The sequence below is a fragment of the Anser anser genome, assembly GCF_964211835.1.
Source record: "Anser anser genome assembly, chromosome: 2".
NCBI lineage: Eukaryota > Metazoa > Chordata > Aves > Anseriformes > Anatidae > Anser > Anser anser.
The window spans coordinates 128265635-128287052 of NC_139721.1; the positions used below are offsets into that span (position 1 = coordinate 128265635).

The 21418-nt window shown below is 41.1% G+C and overlaps 2 protein-coding genes and 1 long non-coding RNA gene across 35 annotated transcripts in view; 2 read left to right on the top strand and 1 right to left on the bottom strand.

Annotated features, from left to right (window-relative positions):
- OSBPL3 (oxysterol binding protein like 3) overlaps positions 1-5888 on the top strand; it is an 88543-nt gene extending 82655 nt beyond the window's left edge. For all 14 annotated transcript variants that reach the window (XM_083826868.1, XM_083826876.1, XM_083826874.1 and 11 more), the window contains 4 exons: positions 785-929; positions 1586-1712; positions 2275-2397; positions 3543-5888. In XM_083826868.1, the coding sequence (XP_083682994.1) occupies positions 785-929; positions 1586-1712; positions 2275-2397; positions 3543-3639 (492 nt within the window). In that variant the 3' untranslated portion in view covers positions 3640-5888. The remainder of the gene's footprint in view (positions 1-784; positions 930-1585; positions 1713-2274; positions 2398-3542) is intronic.
- On the bottom strand, positions 4371-20652 carry LOC310895470. 4 transcript variants are annotated; one of them, XR_014580719.1, is made up of 4 exons: positions 20558-20652; positions 18960-19094; positions 13841-13995; positions 4371-13213 (listed from the first exon to the last, which is right to left on the bottom strand). It is a non-coding gene; the product is annotated as an uncharacterized lncRNA (long non-coding RNA). The 4 variants fall into 4 exon arrangements; XR_014580720.1 differs by having other exon boundaries at positions 20551-20646; XR_014580721.1 differs by lacking the exon at positions 20558-20652 and adding an exon at positions 20055-20186.
- The window catches only part of GSDME (gasdermin E), a 35576-nt gene continuing 34273 nt past the window's right edge, over positions 20116-21418 (top strand). For 12 of the 17 annotated variants that reach the window (XR_014580716.1, XR_014580717.1, XR_014580718.1 and 9 more), the window contains exon 1: positions 20282-20763. The gene's annotated coding sequence lies outside the window, so the exon portion shown is untranslated. The other 5 variants (XM_083826892.1, XM_083826894.1, XM_083826899.1 and 2 more) reach the window with 2 other exon arrangements.

Here is a 21418-nt window from a genome sequence, read left to right on the forward strand (position 1 = left end):
TGAAGTTAGGTTTTAGCAGTAGATGACTTCTTCCTAGAAAAAGAAAATCAATTTAAAACATAAAATAATGCCAAACTTTCTAACCTTAGAAATTTTGCACAGCATGCTAGGAGTCTTACCTTAACCTGAGTATTCTGATTCTGATTGCTTGAGCAAGGCTGTGCTTTTCATAGCTCCTATCTGCATGGCCTGTCTCTAACTACTTCAGCATACCAATGCAGCATGACATGCTCAGCACCAGAAGGAAAGTGAGTATCATCATTTTCCTTTTCCTACTTCTGAATACTGTGTGCTTTCTAAGAAGCATTAGAGTGAAGCATTCAGGTACATAATTGAAAACACTGTAATGTATTTGCAGAGCTGCAATAGATGTTTGGAGTTCACATTTTAGATTGAGAGATTCCAAGTTTTATACCTATGATATTATAAATTGGCAAAACTGGAGATCACTGTGAGTAATAGTTTCTTCTTTTCCTGTTCTGCAAATCTGGAGAGGATGTCAGTAACTATATCAGAAATCAGTGTTATCTGTCATTGGTCAAAGTTCAGTCAGCTGTGCTTCACCTAGTGCTGCCTTTAAAAAGGCAGACAGCACAGATACAATTCTCAATAGTAGTATTTTAATTAGCTAATTCATAGTACTAACAGCAGTTCTTTGTGCATGATATCGTAATGCACACCTAAATGAATAATTTTCATTTCAGAAAAATACTCTACAGCATGGCAATATCACTTGCACTTGATCTCTCACCCACCTTTTTCTTCCTGTTCCTTTTGATTCTAGGCAAAGTATTGGAATCCAAATGCACACGAGATTGAAGGCAGTGTCATGGATAAAACTGGGAAAGTTGTGCATCGGCTCTTTGGGAAGTGGCATGAAAGTTTATACTGTGGGACGACTTCATCTTCAAACTGTATTTGGAGAGCAAGTTAGTGACCAGAATGGTTAACATACAGAACTTCAAGTCTGCTTGAGAATATCTGTTTATTTTCACTTGTTAGGCCCCGACTTCTTTTTGTTTCTATATGGAATATTAGAATTTTGTCAAGCATTTAAAATTTAGACCAGAAGAATAATAAATTATTTAACTTAAATGATACTGAGATCTTAATCCTATGGCTTCCTGCCTTTTCCTCATTCTCCCTCATTTTCATATCTGGGAGGTATAAAGGAGGTATTCAGGACTCTATAAGGAAGAAAAATAAAAAAAAACAAACAAAAAATAACAACAACAACAAAAGTACATTTTTGTGTACGGAATTCTGATTCATGTATTAAACATTGGAGGATAGCCCACATAGCTCAGCTCTGTAATGAGAGCCATATCTGAAGTTCTCCCAGACCTCATGGGTTTTTGTCTACCGTTGTTTGAAAAAGCGCTGTGATTGTAGCATGTGTTTCATCACAGTTGTGCTCTGATTCAACTTAGGAGATGCCTCTTACTCCCCAAAAATTGAGACGAAGTTCAGAGATACAAAAAAAAAAAAAAAAAAAGACTGAGGGGAGTTTGGTATTGTCCTTCTGCAGATAGTAACATTTAACTGGAATTCTCAATGTACTTTTTTATGTATTTTTTTTCTGTAGATCCAATGCCTAAAGACTATGAGCAGTGGTATGGATTTACTCAGTTTGCATTGGAATTAAATGAACTGGACCTGCAAACTAGGTCATTACTTCCATCCACTGATACACGTTTTAGGCCAGACCAAAGGTAAGAAGTTTTCCCCATAAGTATCTTCCTCAAATAGTTTTAATCTTCCTTAAACTCACTTACCCCTAAGCTCAGGCTACCTTGTGTAGGTACCTGCAGTGTGCTTCCGTTTTTACATTACTTTTGCATCTGAAACAGACATTTTAATCACTTATCAAGAGACGCTCTGGTCATTATGAACCAGTGTTTTCTGGAAATGGTTTTGGACACTTCAGTTTCTAGATAACTGCTTTTTCAACAATGTTTTTAAAACTTTTGTTGTCAAGCATACTGTGTTTGAATAGCCAAAAACTGAGACACTTGAATTTGCTTTTTGCATTGGAATTTCTACCATTGCTATCTTCCAATGAAAAGGTTCTAATATAAAGATTACTTTGAGCTTTGTGAGAATTACTTTTCCTTTGGTGCTTATTGCTAAGGTAACTGTCTGCAGATGTAGTTTTTTACCTTTCAAACACTGTGAACCACCTGCTGTAAAGATTAGATTCTGGAGCTCTAGAGGACTTGACAAAGATGGGGACAGAAGCACCAATTGTGTCTTTTATCACTGCTGCTCCTACAGGTTTCTAGAAGAAGGGAATATTGAAGGAGCTGAAGTGCAAAAACAGAGAATTGAGCAACTACAGAGAGAACGACGGAAGGTGCTGGAAGAAAACAATTTAGAGCATCAGCCTAGATTTTTCAGGTACTATATAATAATTAACATATACTGTCATGTATTGAAATGTTTATTATAGATCTTGTTCTAAACTACCATAAAGCAGGTTCCAGTTTTCCCAGGTTTCTTCTAAATTCTTTCTTTGTTGTTGGTGGTGGGTTTTTTGTTTGTTTGTTTGTTTTTCTTGACAGTGAATGGTATTTGGTCTAACTTTGAATTTGCCTGAGGAGTGAATGTAGCATCTTTGATTCTTTCAAGCAAGGTGACATAGGTCATTTTAGCTTAATTATCTCTGCTGAACTCCTGCAGAATTCAGTGGGATTGCCTTGTGCAGCAGTGTGCAGAGGTGAAGCCTTTCATATTGAGGGATGTTTTTGAGAAAGTTTCCCCCATTTAATGGCAAGATAATTGTGATTTAGAAAGCACTTTGTTTCTTCCTGTTATAAATCAATTAACAGGGGACTTCAGCTATTGAAAGACAAAAATGAATGCTAGTGAGGATGTGGTTTTTTGCCCTCCAGCTTCTCTGTTGAGGATGCAGTGAAAGAGTTAGACCCAAGGTGAATGTTGTATGGGCTTGTGTATCATAGTTAACAGATCAGGGATCCTAATTATTTTCTGGATAGATACTGTACTTAGGAGGAGTAAGAATTGGAGAAACACAGAAAGGTTTAAAATAGATGCAAAAAGGAAATTACTTAGGTCAGTGTCTGTCTGAGGAACTGCTGAGCTAACTACAGAAAAGCAAACTTTACTTCCAGGAGGCTAAATAGACAGGAGAAAAGCAGAGTCTAATGCTATGTTGTATCTTCACAATGAGGATTGTAAATAAGGATGAGGATTTGAATCCGTGTAATGAGGATTTGAAAAATTGAGATTTGTGCTGTAGGTTTAAATGACAGAATAAAAAAATTAATTACTATATAGCAAAAGTGTTACCGAATGTTAGGTTAGATATGAAACACACATTTTGCTTTTCAACGTAGATTTCTTCCTCCAGCAAATCACAAACTCTGATTTACGTTGAACGCTGTACTGAGCTTCATTGCACCTGGTTTGTGGGCTGGATTGGGTATCTGTGCGTAGTGCTACGTTGCACCACACAACAAATATATAGAAAATACAAGCTTTACATTAAAAAAAAAATCAAACGACTGTTTAATCTTTGATAGGAAATCCAAAGATGACTCCTGGGTGAGCAATGGAACCTACATCGACCTTAGAAAAGAACCTGGTTTTTCCAAACTGGACAATCCTGTCCTCTGGTGAAAGAGGAGCCAAGTGAAGATGTTCTGTGCTGTTTTCTTGGATCTGATTTAAAAGAAGTATATATAAATATATGTGTATATATATATATATATATATCTACAGACACACATAATATATGTGTGGGGGGTTTGTATGTGTGCAAGTGTGCATATCTCCAGAATTGTGCTTACTTTAGGATATGATAATTGATTTGTTTTCTCTACTCTATTGCAATGATTGTTTGAATGTATAAATACCCTAACTTCTTTTTATAAAATATTTAATAAATAGCACTGAATGTTAACAACTAGAGGGAAAAGGGGAGCTTTTACACTACTTTTCCAAGGTGTGATGGTAATGTCAGTTCTGAGTTAACTTATGCCTTATTGAGTTGTATTGGAGACAGTAGCAACAGCTTCTCGTAGCTGTGCTGAGAAATGAGCGTAAGCCTTAGTAACAAACTGTAAGTAGGCTTCCACAGTTCAATGAGTAGTTCAGCTGTCTCTGGGCTGGTCTAAATTCCTAAAAACGCATTATCAGTTGGTGCTGAAATCTGAGCACGATCCTTTGCTGCAAGAGAATAAGACTCAAATATGCTTTGGTTTCTATTAGCTTTCTTACTAGCGTTATGGAAGCAGTAGTTCTGAGCTTACGTCAATGGACTGATGGCTGTGTAAGTGTACCTGGCTAAAAGCAGTGCTAGAAATTCAGGAATCACCAACGTTTTCCACTGGGAATCTTCAGATTTATAGCCCCCAACAGGGCAAGAGGAGGAGATCTTTTGTATATAATGGTTGAGCACTGACTATCTAGTCACTGTCACTAGTCACTGACTATCATCTGAAGCAGCTCTCTCTTTTTCCAGTAAGTAATATGTATACAGAGCACAAAATCCTGTGCTTCCATAGCTTCATTTGTTTTTATTAACCTAAAAATTGCAACAGTAAGTCTTTTTAAAAAGTAAGCGAACTGATTGTTTTAATCTAGAATTTTTTTCTTAGTATTTTGATATTTTCTACCTCTTCAAAAATAAACAACATATTTAAGATCTTATATTTAAAAAATGACCATCTGCCTTATGGAGAAATGTATGGAATCGTTGATCTTCCTCTGTTTGTTTGTTATGTTCAGATAAATATTAAGTGTCTTGCACTAAATCAGTTGCTTCTCTTTCCTGTAATTTTATACAGTTGGGTAGATTTGCAAAAGTATGAAACCATAGGTCAAAATATACCAAGAAACAAATGTAGCAGAATTAGCACTTTTGAATGAAGATTATAGTGATGGGCAATTTTATTTATTTTTTTCCATGAAATCACAGTGCTCATGAACAGAATAATTGCATTCCTGCCTATCTGCAACTCAAGCCAAACTCATTCTTCAAGTCTGTTAAGTGTGTCTGTGACTCTCTGGCAAGAAAACGCTTTTCAAGTTTAAATCTATATCCACCACAACCCTCATTTTTTTCTTACATGCCACCTCAAAGATTGAAAATACACCCTATATATGATAAATGTTGTTGGCATGTTTACCTGGCTTATGACTGGAACAAATGGACAATACATGCATAAGGGTTGCTCTTAGAAGGACTAGTACCTTAGAAAAGCTTACTTTCTTCCTTTTTTTTTTACAGTTTTTTACATCTTACAGCATTGTTCTAAAGAAAACCCATTAAAACGGATCCATGTAGTATATGTAATGAAGGAAGTACTACAAAAACTTCCATTTTAAACCAAATCCATGGTATCAGTTTAGATGTATATTTAAATTTTGTTTCCTGTTACCTTGAAGCTTCATTGTCTTACAATCTAATGCTTTATCACCATTATTTACTTTGCCCAAGAACTCTGGCTCACTATCCTTTCTGCAGTTTCTTACCAAAACAGTTAACTCTCTATTTAATGTGTCTTTAATGTCTATTTAATGTGCACTCCAGCAGCTTACAACAAGGCAAGGTTCAAGTCAGTATGAAAACAAAATCCGTGCTTTGATTCTCAAGGAAATCTTAACCTCTGGGGACTGTTTGGCTTTTCAAGGAAAATGAGAACCTCTTCATGGCTTGAGCCTTTCCTGTTTTACACTTGTATTATCAAAACTTGGCACAGAAATGAGTGGATATTTGTAATTATCCTTGTTGTTGGCAATTACCCTTTGTATGAAAAATTACACGCGTTTAACAACAAAGGAGGTAGGAGAGAGGAAAAAAAAAAAAGCTTTTAAGAAAGGGAGTAAAATTTATGGAGGATACATTAAATTTGCTCATTGTCATATTTGGCAGCTATTGTGATTATTGTCTGATCTGATTGCTGCTTTTGCTTTTTCTACATATGGAGTGGATTTTCCCCCTACTATGTCATATGAGCTAATAGTTGACAGCTTTCAAAATTAAAGGATTAGAGGCAAAAAGAGAGTTAAAGAACCATAATGCATTAAAATCTGTGGGTGTTAAACAAAAACTAATTTCATTTTGGGTGTTTGAGTCATGATTTTTGAGTAATCAGACTGGTGCTGTTGTCTTGTATCTTCCAATCCAAAATGTCTAAAAGACATTTACCTAATGACAGGGAGAATTGGGCTGGGAAGTGCCTTATAGAAAATTGTTTCCTTTGACAAAATTCCCTTAGCAGGAAGGCAAAACTCAGAATTTTACTATCTTCCTCAGTAAAATAATGCCCATGAAGGTGCATTTTTTAGATAAACAAAGGGAAATTGTTGCAGAAGAACTCCTTTTGTAAATCTGTGATATACATCTGAAAACCTGGTGTAACCAGTCACGAATGATCTTCTGACCCCACATTTCCAACTGCAGTATAGTTGTCCCTGCTTACCTTTGTGTGAAGGAGTTGGGTTTAGTTGTTAAGCTTCTGACAACTGTATATTAAGAAGTGGAAGAAAAATGTCTCTGTTATTTGTGTATTTCTGCAAAAAAATATATTTTTACATCATTCACAAACCTTAATACATTCTATAGTTATTCTTGGTAAAATAATGACATTTTGGTATTTTTTTTCCAAAAACTTCAGCTGTGTTAGAGTGCCTAACTTACATTAGCTTTCTGCAATATACTAAGACATATGTTGTTTTTAGTGACTGACATTTAGAGTCTTTCTACCCTGAGTAGTAGAAAGAAAATAGCAAGCAACTTACTGCATCCTTTCATGCGCAGCAGTGACTCCCAAACTGTTCGGCTCAGTGGATCAGTCCTAGAATTTCCTGTTGACCGTTGCCTGCTGTTTTAGCACTCTTACTTGATGACTTTGTAAACATTACTTAATATGATTTGGAGAGGCAGTTTAAGCACCACTCATCGAGCTCTCCCTTTCCTTGTGTACTCCTTCACAAAGTGAAAAGCTTACTATAAATTTACATCAAGGGGATGGAGCAGCTCACGCTTTTGGGTGTTAAACCACTGACTCAGTTTTCAAATTAGACAGCAAAGAGAGAAAAAAAAAAAGTCCAAGGAAATAGTAATCATAGAAATAGAAACCCACAGCTGTATTCTCAAATTTTCAGATTTGACATTGAGGTTCTGATTTTGGTGCAGAGATTTGGTGTTATGAAACAACAGGGTAACTTGTATAGGATGCTACTCTTAGAAGGATAAAGTGCTGTTTAGACTGACTGGAACTAGAGTGCACCACTACTTATTGCATCCCTTTTCTCATATTTGCTTTCTGATTTATGCTTTATGTGTTAGTTTGCCAGCATCAGTCTACCTTTTTTGGTTACTTTTTGAAATACAGATCCAGTCAAGTACTTAGGTTCTTCATACAGAGCCTAGAAAATCAGCTGGTCCTTCTTTGAAGGACCTGAAGCTGGGTTGCTGGCTCCTGTTAAAACCTGGCCCCTGGAGGAGGTGGTGGTTGCAGACTCAGTCACCTTATTTTTTGGCACTTTACTGATTAAACTGTCCCTGAAGAGTTTCAGGCTGTTGAAGCCAGATCACTGGACAGAGAGGAACACAAATTCACAGGGCTGGACATCGGCTAGGGACAGCTTTGGGGTTGGGCAAAGGTTCAAAGCTGGTCTTAAATAAATGAAGACCCTGCCCCCCAATTTCCCTCAGCTGTTTACACTGCTGTTAGGTTTTCTGTGTGGCCCCCTTGTATCTTAAAGCCCTTATTCAATGTCCCATTTTCTCTTTATTAAAAAAAATAATCCCAAAGAATAGTAAAACATCCCACCCTAACAGGATTTCAAATGACAAAATATGCCTAAAAGCTGTAGTTATAAACTTCTTCCATAAACATCACGGTCTATTTCTGTACCTTTTCCTTGACTTTTTCACAGTTGTACTCTGGAGCCAGACCACAGCCTGGTAAGGGTGCTAGAGAAATATCCAGCTACATCTGCTCAGCATATTCATCATTAATATTCTCGCATCTGCTTGTGTATATCTGTTCTGTTGTGTCTCTAGATGATCAGCTTTGCAGAGCAGGACATTTTCAGTGTATCTTATTTTGTTCAATACAGCTTTTTTTGTACATTACTCATACAACGGGGAGGGGGGTGGAGGCAAGCTGAAGAGTACAAAACCTGGCCTGCCATGCAGATATAATAGCGAAGGATGAAACCCCAACTTCTCCACATAACTGAATGCATCTTGCAAGAGCTGGAGTTGGGTGGTCCTATTCAAAGGAGTGAAGCTAAAATGGAAGGTTCTTTTGGTACTGTTTTCATTCATGGATTTTGCCTACTATAAATAAATTTCCCAGCGTTTACTAACTCATCCTTTCTATTTTCTAGCTACTGGTGGGTGCAACTTACTCCAGCAGCTGTGAGTTGTTAAGAAATTGCAAATGTTATCTGGCTTATCTATTGAAGTTTAGTAACTGTAACTTATCACCAAATACATTATTGAACTGCTCAGTTCTTAGGTACTGTTTTTGCTGCAGCTTTTGAAAGCAATAAGAAAAATTTTTCACATAAATAGTCGCTGTATGTTAAAAAAAATAAATAGGTGGTTCGTTTTTTTTGTAGAAATTGTTGATTTGGCTTTACTGTTGTACAAAACAAAACTGTATTAAAGCTTATGGGAATGTTTTGGAGATTGATCCACAAGAGATGATGAGCTCCTTGAGCTCCCTATCTTCGAGGTGTCTATGAGAATATTTGGTACACCTGAGAATCAGGCAGTCTTGTATTTATGTTGAGTGTTTTACTAGTTTTGGTATTGGAAAACGTGCCACATGTATGAGGTATTACATATGCAAAGCTGCTAAATGTTGAAATTGTTGTTTGTTTTGATAGGGCATTAGTGATTTCAGGATGAAGAAGGGTATCGTGTTAGAATTATCACTGACTTTCAGATTTTTGAGAAAAACTGCTGTAGTCAGGATCATTCCTGTTTTCTGCATTCCTTACTGCAAAAATTTGTAATACTGTTGGAGCACCTTGACATGCAATTTGATTTACTTCTTTGCCTCTGTAACCAATTTAGTTGGATGTTAATAAATCAGACTTGCAAAAGGTCGTAGAGCACCCTCACTTTTTCCCAGGGGTTGTAAGCATCTTTCTTCAAAGGTTGTTATTGACAGCTGAAACAAGTTTAGCTGCTGTAGTGATCTATGGGTTTTATACCTGCAAAAATGGCAACTATGAAAGCTTCCATCTGCTAGAAGTCTTATTTATCACTCCCACAATCTGTCTTAGAGTTAACTTTTGCAATTTTCCAGTTGGTCACCGGTTACCTGCACACACTATATGGCACTGTCATTTGGCTACTATGCCAGACACTGGAGCAGGGAAAGGGGTAAGCTGATGGAATTCATTTATGGTTCTAAGTTGGTTCTTAGAAGCAATTTTTAGTAGACAGATGTGCAGCACAAATATTATGCTTTAGCATGAAAGTGGAAACCACAAACTGCATGTTCTCCATAAAACAACTTTTAAAAGCAAGGAAACATAGTATTTGCTGGATAAAATAAATAGCTGGAAGAGAACTATCACTGTGGTGTTTTCTCCCTCACAGAATGGTGGTTTAGTGCAACTCTGTCAATCAACTGTGCCTCCCAGTCCCACCATATAAGATACAGTACAGATGGATTAGGGTCACGAAAAATGTGGGAGTACAATGAGTGTAATTCCTGACCAACCTGTAATGCCAGACTGCAGCTCTGCAGCACTTCCCATACTCAACGTGTAAAAAAGGTTTGACAGGAGGAAGCATGGAGGTTCCAGGAAGAGCTGAGAAATTTGGATAAAAGAATCTGTTACCCCACAAAACATCTTCAGCTGTTGTGTGTGGCAGGATAAGGAGAAAGGCCACAAGAAATGCAGCTTTTATAGTGGGCAAGAATCTCCTGTTCTGTGAAATCCAGCTGTTTTGATTGTATATTGAGCTTTTAACTTTAAAACTTACCATGATGTCATTGGGAATCACTTCATTACTGATTGATTTCAGAGATTTAATCTGCTCTAAGTAACTCTGCTTAGAGTAAATAGTCACTAGTGGAGTCCCTCAGGGCTCAGAACTGGGGCCAGTCCTCTTCAATAGCTTTATCGATGATCTGGATGAGGGGATTGAGTGCACCCTCAGTAAGTTTGCAGACGACACCAAGTTAGGTGCGTGTGTCGATCTGCTCGTGGGTAGGAAGGCTCTGCAGGAGGATCTGGATAGGCTGGACCAATGGGCTGAGGTCAGCTGTATGAAGTTCAACAAGGCCAAGTGCCGGGTCCTGCACCTGGGGTGTAACAACCCCAAGCAGCGCTACAGGCTGGGAGATGAGAGGTTGGAAAGCTGCCTGGCGGAGAAGGACCTGGGAGTACTGGTTGATAGGCAGCTGAATATGAGCCAGCAGTGTGCCCAGGTGGCCAAGAAGGCCAACAGCATCCTGGCTTGTATCAGAAACAGCGTGGCCGGCAGGGCTAGGGAAGTGATTGTCCCCCTGTACTCGGCTCTGGTGAGGCCGCACCTCGAGTAGCGTGTTCAGTTTTGGGCCCCTCACTACAAGGACATGGAGGTGCTCGAGAGAGTCCAGAGAAGGGCAACGAAGCCGGTGAGGGGTCTGGAGAACAAGTCTTACGAGGAGCGGCTGAGGGAGCTGGGGTTGTTCAGCCTGGAGAAGAGGAGGCTCAGGGGAGACCTCATCGCTCTCTACAGGTACCTTAAAGGAGGCTGTAGCGAGGTGGGGGTTGGTCTGTTCTCCCACGTGCCTGGTGACACGACGAGGGGGAACGGGCTAAAGTTGCGCCAGGGGAGGTTTAGGTTGGATATCAGGAAGAACTTCTTTACTGAAAGGGTTGTTAGGAATTGGAAAGGGCTGCCCAGGGAAGTGGTTGAGTCACCATCCCTGGAGGTCTTTAAGAGACGTTTAGATGTAGCCCTTAGTGATATGGTTTAGTGGAGGACTTGTTAGTGTTAGGTCAGAGGTTGGACTGGGTGATCTTGGAGGTCTCTTCCAACCTAGATGATTCTGTGATTCTGTAAATCTGCTCTGAAGCAGCTAACATTTAGTTCACTGGGAAAAAATAAAGCAGTTTACAGTAATAGTGAATATTTTTTTCATAACTATAAAAGGGAGAGGAAGATGGCAAGGGATCCTTGTTATTGTTGCCCTGATCATGAACATTGAGGGCAATCGGAACTTCTCTCACAGAGAAATGGATATGGGGTGAATTTAACATGATTGCCCCTGGAGCTACTATCATGCCGAGTTCCCACCTTGCGGTCAGTGCTAAAATAAAATATGCTCTCTACTCTATAGAAGTATAAGGTGAATGTGGCTTATGTAGACCTTGCATTCAATTTGTGTTTAATCTCAGTTGTCTGTTCATTTACAGTAATCTCTGTTTAAAAGTCAATGCTTACTGCAAATTGATTCAAACCACCATAGCGTGAGGAAAAACATTGACAGCTGAGCAAAGCTTGCTCTGCTTAGTAACTGTCACATCTTGGCTTCTTCCTTTTTTCAATGCCTCTGTTACATTTCTTTCATCTTGCAAGCATTGTTCTCCATGCTCAGATTGTTGATTTTTAACTTAGATACCCCTTCTAGCGCAGCAGATGCATAAAAAGTTGTAGGGTTAGGCTATTTTTTTAAGGGGTTAAAAGCTGTCCAGATACAGATTTCTGCTGTCTACTTACAAATCTGTATATTTGCTTGCTTTGTACCATGGGATATATTTCAAATTGCTGTGTAAGCCCTCATTTGAGGTAAATCAACATTGCTGTACTGAGCTGAGTATAACTGAGGCTTAAGTTAACTTAGAATTTGACTCTGTGGATTCATTGATGTAAGTTTTTATAGGCTCTTGGAACAATAATAAATTCCTGGAAGACAAGATGTTGCGTATGAATGCATCAGCTGAGGTTCCTGTCTCTAATTTCATAGACTTCGGGAATTACTTGGCTTTCTCTGTTAGGGCACTATTTCTCTTTTAGGATTTTGTTTGAGCTATGTTTCAATTGCTATTTTAACAAGACCAGATGTTAGAATTTGAAAATATTTTTTTTTGCATAGTTAACATTGTTTTCCTTTATAAAGAATTTATTTAATAAAAACTTGATTTCCTAAATTACAAATTTCCCTTTTTTTACACATGTAAAAGAAAAGATGCCTTGATAAAGGCTGCAGTAAAACTACTTTGAATTATTGCAGTACAAGCCTTGAGAAATCTTTTCCTTCTGAGGTTTTATGAGGGTATGTCTGCAATGCCTTGATTGCTGCCTAGAGCAAGGAAGATTATGTAGGTTTATCAATAGATGAGAACCTGTCTAAAAGCTGGGAGAGATTTACTGTTTTGTTTACTCTCATGTTTGCTATCATCTCAGCCATTGTCAAACTGAAGATGGAGCGAAGTCAAGAGATCATCCTACTTGTATTCACTGTTTGCTACTTGCACTTCAGTCCGTGAAACAAATCTTGTGAAAACAACTAGAGCCATATAGTAGCTAAACTGGTTAGGGGGATGGGAAAATCAACTTTCTTAGGAATTTCAAAAGTAGTGCACCAAATTCTGAAGTCCTTTTGTAGGAGAAATATCTACTGAGAACTTTGCCTGAAAAAGAGGCAGGTCAGTTAGGGCAAGCTTGACTTTTCGGAGTTCTCTAGGTACCAAAAGGTGGTAAGCGTAGCCCATCCTTAACCTGTTCCCTTTCCTTGTTTTGGGGAGAGTAATACTTCAGCCAAAGTTGGTGGAGGGTAGAGAACTCGGTGATATTATATTCTTAACTTTGGGGAAATCAGAAACTGGAAAAGATATCCAGATGTGCTGCACTGCAAAAAAGGCTACAGTAGGAGCTCCACTGTATTTTATCTAGCCACAGAGCTTCCTAAACTGATGCTCGTGTGAATGTTTTCTTCTCTAACACTGTCCAACATAGATACCAACAGGAATTATTTTGTTTGAAATGATGGGGGGAAGAAATGAGAGGGAAGAGTACATATTGTTGAAATAAGTTTCTCGGTATTGAAGTTTGCAGTCATGTGGTCCTAGGGAAAAGAATGAGAGCAGCTCACGTGTTGCCAGCACTGTTTACTCATTATTTCCTTTTGTACTCATGCTTGCAGGATACAGCTGGTCTTCCTTCTCTCTTTCAAGTTGCATTGCTCACACTGTGGTATATTGGCACTGGTGAGGCTGGAGAGTAACTCTGGAAGAACCAAGTAAAACTTAGGTGACTACAAACAATTCTGTAGCAAGAAGTGCATTCCTGTCTCCCAGTTGCAAAGAGGAAGGCTCTGGGAATAAGAAAGTCATCCACCCAAGGTTCTTGCACCACCCTTTGCAGATGCTATCACCCAAAGCAACGTGTCATTCAGACAAACAGGGGCAGCACAAGGAGCAAGGACACCGGTCTCAGTTCCATGGCAGAGCACAGAAAATACATTTTCAATTGTGAGAGAACAGATCCGCACATTGTCTTGTAGGTGATTTTTTTTTTCCAGCATAATGACTACCTGGTCTATACATGTAATTGTGATATGACAAATAGCATCAATATCCACACAATTAGCAGCCCACATGTTTTTGAGCTGCTTGCCAGCCCTCATTCCTTGTTTTGAAAAAAACTGTTTTCTTCTTGCCCTGCTTCATTTTAGAGCAGGAAAATGAGTATGTTCTTCCCCAACCGTATGAATTATCATTCCTGTACAAAATGGGGTATTTTTTTTTCCTTTGGTCCTCCCTTGCCATGTGCATTTCTACAGCAGATAATGCAGACGGTCCCTGGCAGCTCCTGCTGCAGATGCCCTGGGAAGCCCCAGGAGCCCCAGCTCACCCTGCAGTGGCAGCAGCACAGCCTCAGAGCTCCTCAGGACATTCTGGTTTCTTTGCCATTTGCAGTCGTCTCCTCAGTGCATCTGCTTCTTATGTGAGCCATGGCCTGCTTCAGAGCTCTCAAAACCAATTTCTCTGTTTCCGTCTCAGTAGGTACTGAAAAAAATGCATTTACTTTATTCTTCTGGAAAGACTCCTTTCAATTTGCACTGGAACAGGAATTCCAGTCATAGTTCAGTTCTGAAAGAGAGAGTGAGCTGACAACACATAGTGAGAATGGAGGTCACAGAGTTGTAAAATAATTGGGAAATACAACAGAGGAACCTCAAAAACCAAACAAAAGGGAGACACAAAAATTTGTTTTAAATCACAATAAAGCTATTGCTAGAAATGTTGCGGGAGATAAAAACACCCATCTGGTGTTATTCAATGAAATATTAATGTTAGCTTCTGAACATTTTGCAAGGTTTGACTACGGCTGTGCTCCAGTTCCCTATCAATGGAACACAAACACCAGCCGGCCTGCTGCCTTGTGAGGAACTGCAGTCCTCTGCGGGTTCTTTGGAAAACGCTGTGCAAATAATTTGCTCCCACAGTTGGATAAGTGTGAAGGTGCTTGTGCACACATTGTTTCAGAGCATGTAAGAGCACTTGTGTCAACCGGGAGAAAAGCTGGGAGTTGATCAAGGATATCTCTTCGTTACAGTCAACTTTGCTCTCTACAGGCAACTTCAGTCATAGGCTCTTCCCCGTGGATCCCTTAACTCCTCTTGGTTTGCCAATTTTGTCCTACACTGTCTATGTTTTCTTTAGACATGCATTCCTTAGTTCCTCCACCCCCTGTAGCCTTAAGGTTGCCTATAAGTAACAAAATCAGTATGGACTGCACTAATTTTAGGATCATATTTTTATTGACCTGAAAATGTACCAGTAGAACAATGAGTTGAGGTATAATTTATTAAATCAATGCGTATTATGCAATCACAGTCAGCTGTACCTAGCTGCCATTCCTACTAGGTGCTGTGCAACCGTCCTTTAAATAGTGCAATGTGCTGTACAGTTGTATTTCAAAGAACCCTGCCAAAATGCTTACACTCTGTAAGGTCTATGTGCAGTGATAAAAAGATGAAGGGCTTCATTTTTTGGAGGCTCAATGACAGGTATCCTCTATTTGCAACATTTTTTAGAAGAAATTCTAATATTTTTTACTTCAATACAATTGGCCATTTGACTTTATAGGTCCTCTTCCAACTGCTCAGAAAAACAAAGATGTAAAAAAAGGAAGAAAATTAAGAAACAAAGAGATAATTTTAAGATTAATTAAATTAAGGAAACATAAAATAATTTCAGATTCAAGTTCTCACGTCTTTCTTAGACTTTTCTAGTTTAATGTAGTTTAATATGCTCTTAAAAGAACTGTATTATATAGGAACTATATAAATTAGGAATATATAGGAATAAATAGGAATTATAAAGAACTGTTTATATAGGACTTACATAAAAATTTGGGGCTTTTACACAACAGTTTAATAGCCATTCCTTTTGGTTAGTTTATGATGAAGTTCTGCTGCTGAATAGCTTGAACAATACAACAGCCAGATGGTCTTTGATAAAACATTAATGAGGCCAGATGGTTCATAATAAACTATTATGGAAAAAGAATTTTGAGACACGCAAAAAATGTTATCTATCCCTATGTCTTCATTTACAATTATCATAAAAGAAACAAAGTTCTGTGGCTGCCATCTAATCTACATTTTAAAGTTAGGAGCACTTAGTTTGTGCAGCTTCATGCAAACTGCCTTCCATGTTATTGTTGGAGGCATCACTAGATGATTCCTTAGGTAACCACAATCTGTTAGACATGATCCTAGCCTAACTTTTCTAACAATTTCCTAAAATTATGGGAAAATCATCAAATGATCACAAGGTTTTCACAGGATGATCTTTACAGAGTTACAGCCACCCTAAAATACAGTCATAGCAGAGATAAGGAGCTTTTTCAGAGACACAGGCGAGTCCTATGCCAGAAGATATTTTCTAGGAAGGTAAAACCTGGAGCACCTTCCCTATGAGGAAAGGCTGAGAGACCTGGGTCTGTTCAGCCTGGAGAAAAGAAGACTGAGAGGGGATCTTATTAATGTTTATAAATACCTGAAGTGTGGGAGACAGAGGGATTTGGCCAACCTCTTTTCAGTGGTTTGTGGGGACAGGACAAGGGGCAATGGCCACAAAATAGAGCACAGGAAGTTCCGCACCAACATGCAAAAGAACTTCTTCACGGTGAGGGTGCCAAAGCACTGGAACAGGCTGCCCAGGGAGGTTGTGGAGTCTCCTTCTCTGGAGATATTCAAGGCCCGTCTAGACGCCTACCTGGGCAACCTGCTCTAGGGAACCTGCTTTGGCAGGGGGGTTGGACCCGATGATCTCTCGAGGTCCCTTCCAACCCCTACAGTTCTGTGATTCTGTGAAATGTAGTACCATTTCCCTCTATGCTGACAACAATACTCCATATACCGAGAGCTGAGTTACACTGAACATGTCTGTCTGTCTCATTCTTCTGCATGTCCCAGTGTGGCACTCTCCAGTTGCTCTTTTCATGGCACTAAAAGTGCCACTATCAAACCCCTTTTTCCTCATACTGTTCCATAAGAGCAGCAGAGATGCATCTGACAATGAAACAGATCACCTCTAAATTGCGGCCAAACTCATCTCCTGGGCAAAATCTTCAAATGTTTAAAGATGCTACCTTCCCACTGTCTTTCTGAAGAGCTTAATGGGCAGAAGCTCACATAAAGGGGTGGAGAAATGCAGCAGAAAGGCTTTCTGGCTACTTGGAGCTCTCACAGTCCCTTCTGGCTTACTGTGCCCTCCCATTTAGGGTCTCCACTAAGCACGATTCAGTAACTTACTGTTTGTTAAGCCTGTCACTGAGTGCTGGCGCTTTGGAAGGGGCTGACGACAGACGTACCAGCGGGACAGCAAGAAGGCTGATGTTTGCAGCAAGAAATGTCTCTCAGCACCAAATAGTATAGGTGAAAACTAAAGAACATCCCACCAAAACAGCAGATGAGTTGTAATGTAAAATACAAATGAGGCTGGTTAGTTGATTTGAAACAAACAAACAAACAAACCTGTTCAGATTTTTGTTCCTGCAAAAGGAAATGAACAGGAAAAAAATGAGTTCATTCTCTTCATGGTGATTTGGCTTATGATGGTGGACACCTTTAAAAAGATTTGCGTCACCAAGTATCCTTGTTTTTTTTTTGTAAATGGAACCACAAATAATTTCACACTTCCTTTTCTACATTTTCTCCATAGAACTGAAGCCAACAGGTCATTTTGCAGCCAGTACGAGGGGTTAAATAAAGCCTGGCATGCAACAACAGAGAGCTCTGGACAACTTCCTGACATTTCAATAGAGAGGCTGAATTTTAGTATGCAATCTCTCGCTGCTGCAGCCTAAAACAACTCCATGATGGCTACAAGGACCATTAGATGGACAATATACCATTAGTATGGCTCTTAATGCCAACCCTGTAAAAGCATTTTAAAAAGTTTTTAAGATGAAGAGACAAAAAACAACCATTTAAGAAATTCCCCTTTGCAGATAATTTTGGACATATACACTGTGCTAATGTCAATGACTGCAAAATATAAGAACCGATTATGCCATTACACCAAAAAAAAGTAAATCTAATAAATAGTGCTTATAGGGTGCAAAGACTTCTGTAACTGGTAGGAATAACCATTTTGCAATGCTGACATCTGGTGGTGCTCAATGATTTCTTAATATCATGTCTGAGGAATTTCACGAAGGTGTTTAAAGAGCATGCAACTATTCTGCTTTTTTTCCTTTCAGCCTACTATCTGTTGTGTCATATCGGTGACTACTTACAGGCGATGTGTATTCATTTTTTAAAATGTGGCTGTGAAGTTCTTGTGTAATTTGTCTGTCCCACTTCACTTACTTAAATAAGATAGCCAAATCTTGTCCATTGCCAAAGGCAGTTTGTCACACAGGCAAAATTTTGTTTTTCTCCTTCTGCACGTTTTACAAGAGGATCTTCTAAAGCAGTAGCAATGCAGAAGGATCTTCTAATGCAGAAGTGATGCACTTCATGTTGTGGCTCTAGAGATTCAGTGTGTGGCTGACAGATCCCAGTGCAGACCACACTCAACAACTTGTATTTCTCTGATACTACATTCTCCCTGCTGACTTCCCAGTTAGTCATGAAATAACTGTGTGCTGCAAGTTTTGGCTGTGCAATATACTTGAAGAGCATTTTCATGAAGACTGAATGCTCAAGGCATGTGTTCAATTCTAAATGTGTCCTATTTGCAGCCAGTTTTGATATCAGCCTTTGAAACCTTTAGGTTAATTGCTGCATGGCCCCAAAACTGTCTGTTAATGCCCAGACCAGGTTCTGTCTCTTCTAATTAATGTGAAGCATCTTATGCTGGCTTGTGTCTATCTTGAAAAGATGGAAATTTCCTTGGTGCAGGTGCCCCTTATTTGGTGTACACCAAACCACCAGTAACATCCTTAAACTGACTGGCAAGTTTCACTATTTTCGTCTCCTCCCTCCCCAGAGAACATTTCCATGATAATGTGTTTCAGTGCCACTTCCTGGCTTGATTTCTCAAAATCTGCTTTAGCAGACACTTGCATTGGAAATGAATGACACGTTGCCACTCCACGGGTAAGCACGTGATTGCTGATGAAATGTGCTGTTACTAGCCACTGGAGGAGATTATGACTGGAGCTAGTGATTCTACAACTCGGTGGTGATCCTAGAAAGAGGACTTGTAGGTGCTTTTTCTCACGATGAGGCTCTAAGCGTGGGTTTATTTTTTTTTTCTATTACCCCATAAAAAAAATAAATTATCACATATGCAGATACTTACTTAGTAACATTCAGGTTATTTGCTCTGTGAGCAGGTGCAGCCTAAGAAGAGAAATCTATTTATCATTGATTCACTGAGGGTGTCACTTAGGAGAATCAGAAAGGGATGACAGACAAATATCTGCTAAAATTAACTGGAAGTTTTGGATGATGTATGTAGTTAACAGAATGGAAGACATGGATACTACTTGCCCAATATACATTAACTGTTACCTCTCGCTCAGGACTGTTCATTTAAGGGCATCCAGCGTTCAACTTTTCCTCTAAAGGCCAGGCTTTGCTCCATTAAGATCTGGTGCTTCAACATTTGTGACCATCCCCCACAGTCCCAAATGCTCTCTCTTTGACCTAGAAGTGAAGAATCTGGCTTGTGGCATGGTTCACTTGGAAAATATTTCCTTGATGCTCAGTAAATATCTTGAAGAATTACTCCTTATGTTTCCATGGACTCATCAATTTCTCCCTGGACCAGTCCTATCATAAGCACTGAATTTCTATTATTCTGGTGTTGCCTTGCTTTCAAAGAGGTGAGCTACAGTCACTGAGCTCACTGTATTACACTACACTTCATAAACCCGTCTACCACACTCCATTGACTGCATTCCTCATTTTCCAGTGCTGTTCAAGGCTTGAACCAGACTGAGAACCAGAAAACTTGTCTTGGGAACTCCCATTTGGACTGGGGCTTTGACTGGACTCCAGCCATGCCAACAGCACTGACCCCAACGTCGCAAATCTGCAGCCGCACACACAGCAGGGGCATTGCCTCCAGCAGATTTCATACACAAGGTGTTGATCCTCTGACCGTCAGCAATCCCAGTCAGGTTTGAGAGGATGTCTCAGGAATTTTGTATGTAATTATGTCATAAAATGCCATCACCTGGCAGTTCTCAGGGAAAAGCTGCCTGTGCTACGCGACTGGAAGCAACGTAGCAAAATGAACCGTCCCCTCCCCTGGCTGAGCTGACAGGAAAATCCAAGCCCTCCGCCTCAGCCCCCCTCAGGGCCATGCCACCACACGGGGGTCCCTGCCGCACACACAACCACCCCCGGCAGCAGGGCTCAGCGGGCAGCGCCCGCCATGACCGGCAGCCCAGACCCCAGTGCAGCTGCCCTTCAACCCCTGAGGAAGGTGAGGGGCACGGGCAGCCAGGAGGAAGGCGATGGAGCCAGGGACTCCGTGGAAGCCGCCCTGGGGCTTCGCTAGCGGACAGCAACAGCTCCCCTCACCCTGCCGGGCCCAGCATCCATCTGCTGGGCGGCGGCCGCTGAGCCACAAAATGGCGGCGGCGCTCGGTCCCGCCTCACCCCGCGTCCCGGGGCGCCGGCACCCGGGCGGGGCTTTGCGCCTCGCCTCGCCCCGCCGCGGTGCTGTCCGTCCTCGCCGGCCCTCGGCGCTGGCCAGGAGCGCCCTGCTCCCGGTGCTGCCCCGGGCTCCCCTCGGGGCATCGCCCCCTGCGCCTCGCATCGCATCGGGGCGGGGCGCGGCGCATCCCCGGGGCGCGGCGGCGGGGATCAGCGGGGCAGCCGTGAGTACCGGGGCGGGCCCGGGGAGGCGGAGGGGCCGGCAGTGCCGGCAGTGCCCCTGCTGAGCCCCCCTTTTCCCCGCTGAGGGGCTGAGGGAGTGGGGCCACAGTGGGGTCCACAGCCCGCATCCGAGCCCTGCTGCCTCGTGTGCGCGGGGCCGCCCCTGTCAGGTACCGCTGCGGCGGCCTCGGGGAAAAGCCAGGGTCTGGTTTCCCTTCCGTGCCTGCCCGTATGCCACCCGGCTGCTTTAAGGAAGCAAAAAAAGCAGAACCCAAACCGCAAACCGTAGAGGTTGAATCACTGCAAATCACGCGTGGTGCAGGAGCGTCGGAGGGGAAGTGCAGCACTTGGGTGCCTGCTGCAGCTGCCTCAGTGCCGGGCTTGGTGAGGGCGGCACATGGCTGCGTGCCCACACGAAGCGCCTCATCCCTCAGGGCCGGCATCACCGTCTGCCCCGATCCCCAGGTGTGCAGCTGTGGGGTGCTGCGAGGTGAGCATCCCCAAAATGGGACCTGGTGGGATGGTGGCAGCTGGCCTCGGGGTGAGGGCACCATGGCCCTTGTGGCAGGGCACGTTAAACCCAGGGGGGTTCGTGTGGCACCAAGTCATCTGAGGCACGTGCTGGAAGATCCTCAAGGCTCAGAAGAGAGAGCTTGTGAGCTTTTGTGGCTTTTTGTTTAAATATAACTTATCTAGAAAGCAGGCAAATATAACTTTAAGGTTTCGTAATAAAATACATGTACTGCTTGCCATCTCTTGCTGACTTCAGGAGCCTTTCAGGACAAGCTCTGACTTGGTTAGAATTCAGAGGGTGGCACATGGTAAAGTTAAAGTCTGGCAGCTCTTCTGACTGCATGCCTACTGCTTGGTCCTCTTCGGTCTCCAGGAGTTATCCTTAGCATGCCTTTAAGACAAAATGTGACCTATTTGGTAGTCCAGTTGTCCCTCACTTCCCAAGTTGCCTGTGGACTGTGGTGTTCTGGGTAACCTTACATTGAATGGAAAAAAGGTGTTGGTTTGGGGGGTTTTATTGGTATGTTTTGTAAAGTGCATGTGTATACAGAATGTCAGAAATATTGGGCAGCTGTTCAGAACTTCTGTGCTGACAAAGGTAAAATCTGATTATTCATTAAATGTTTTTTTCA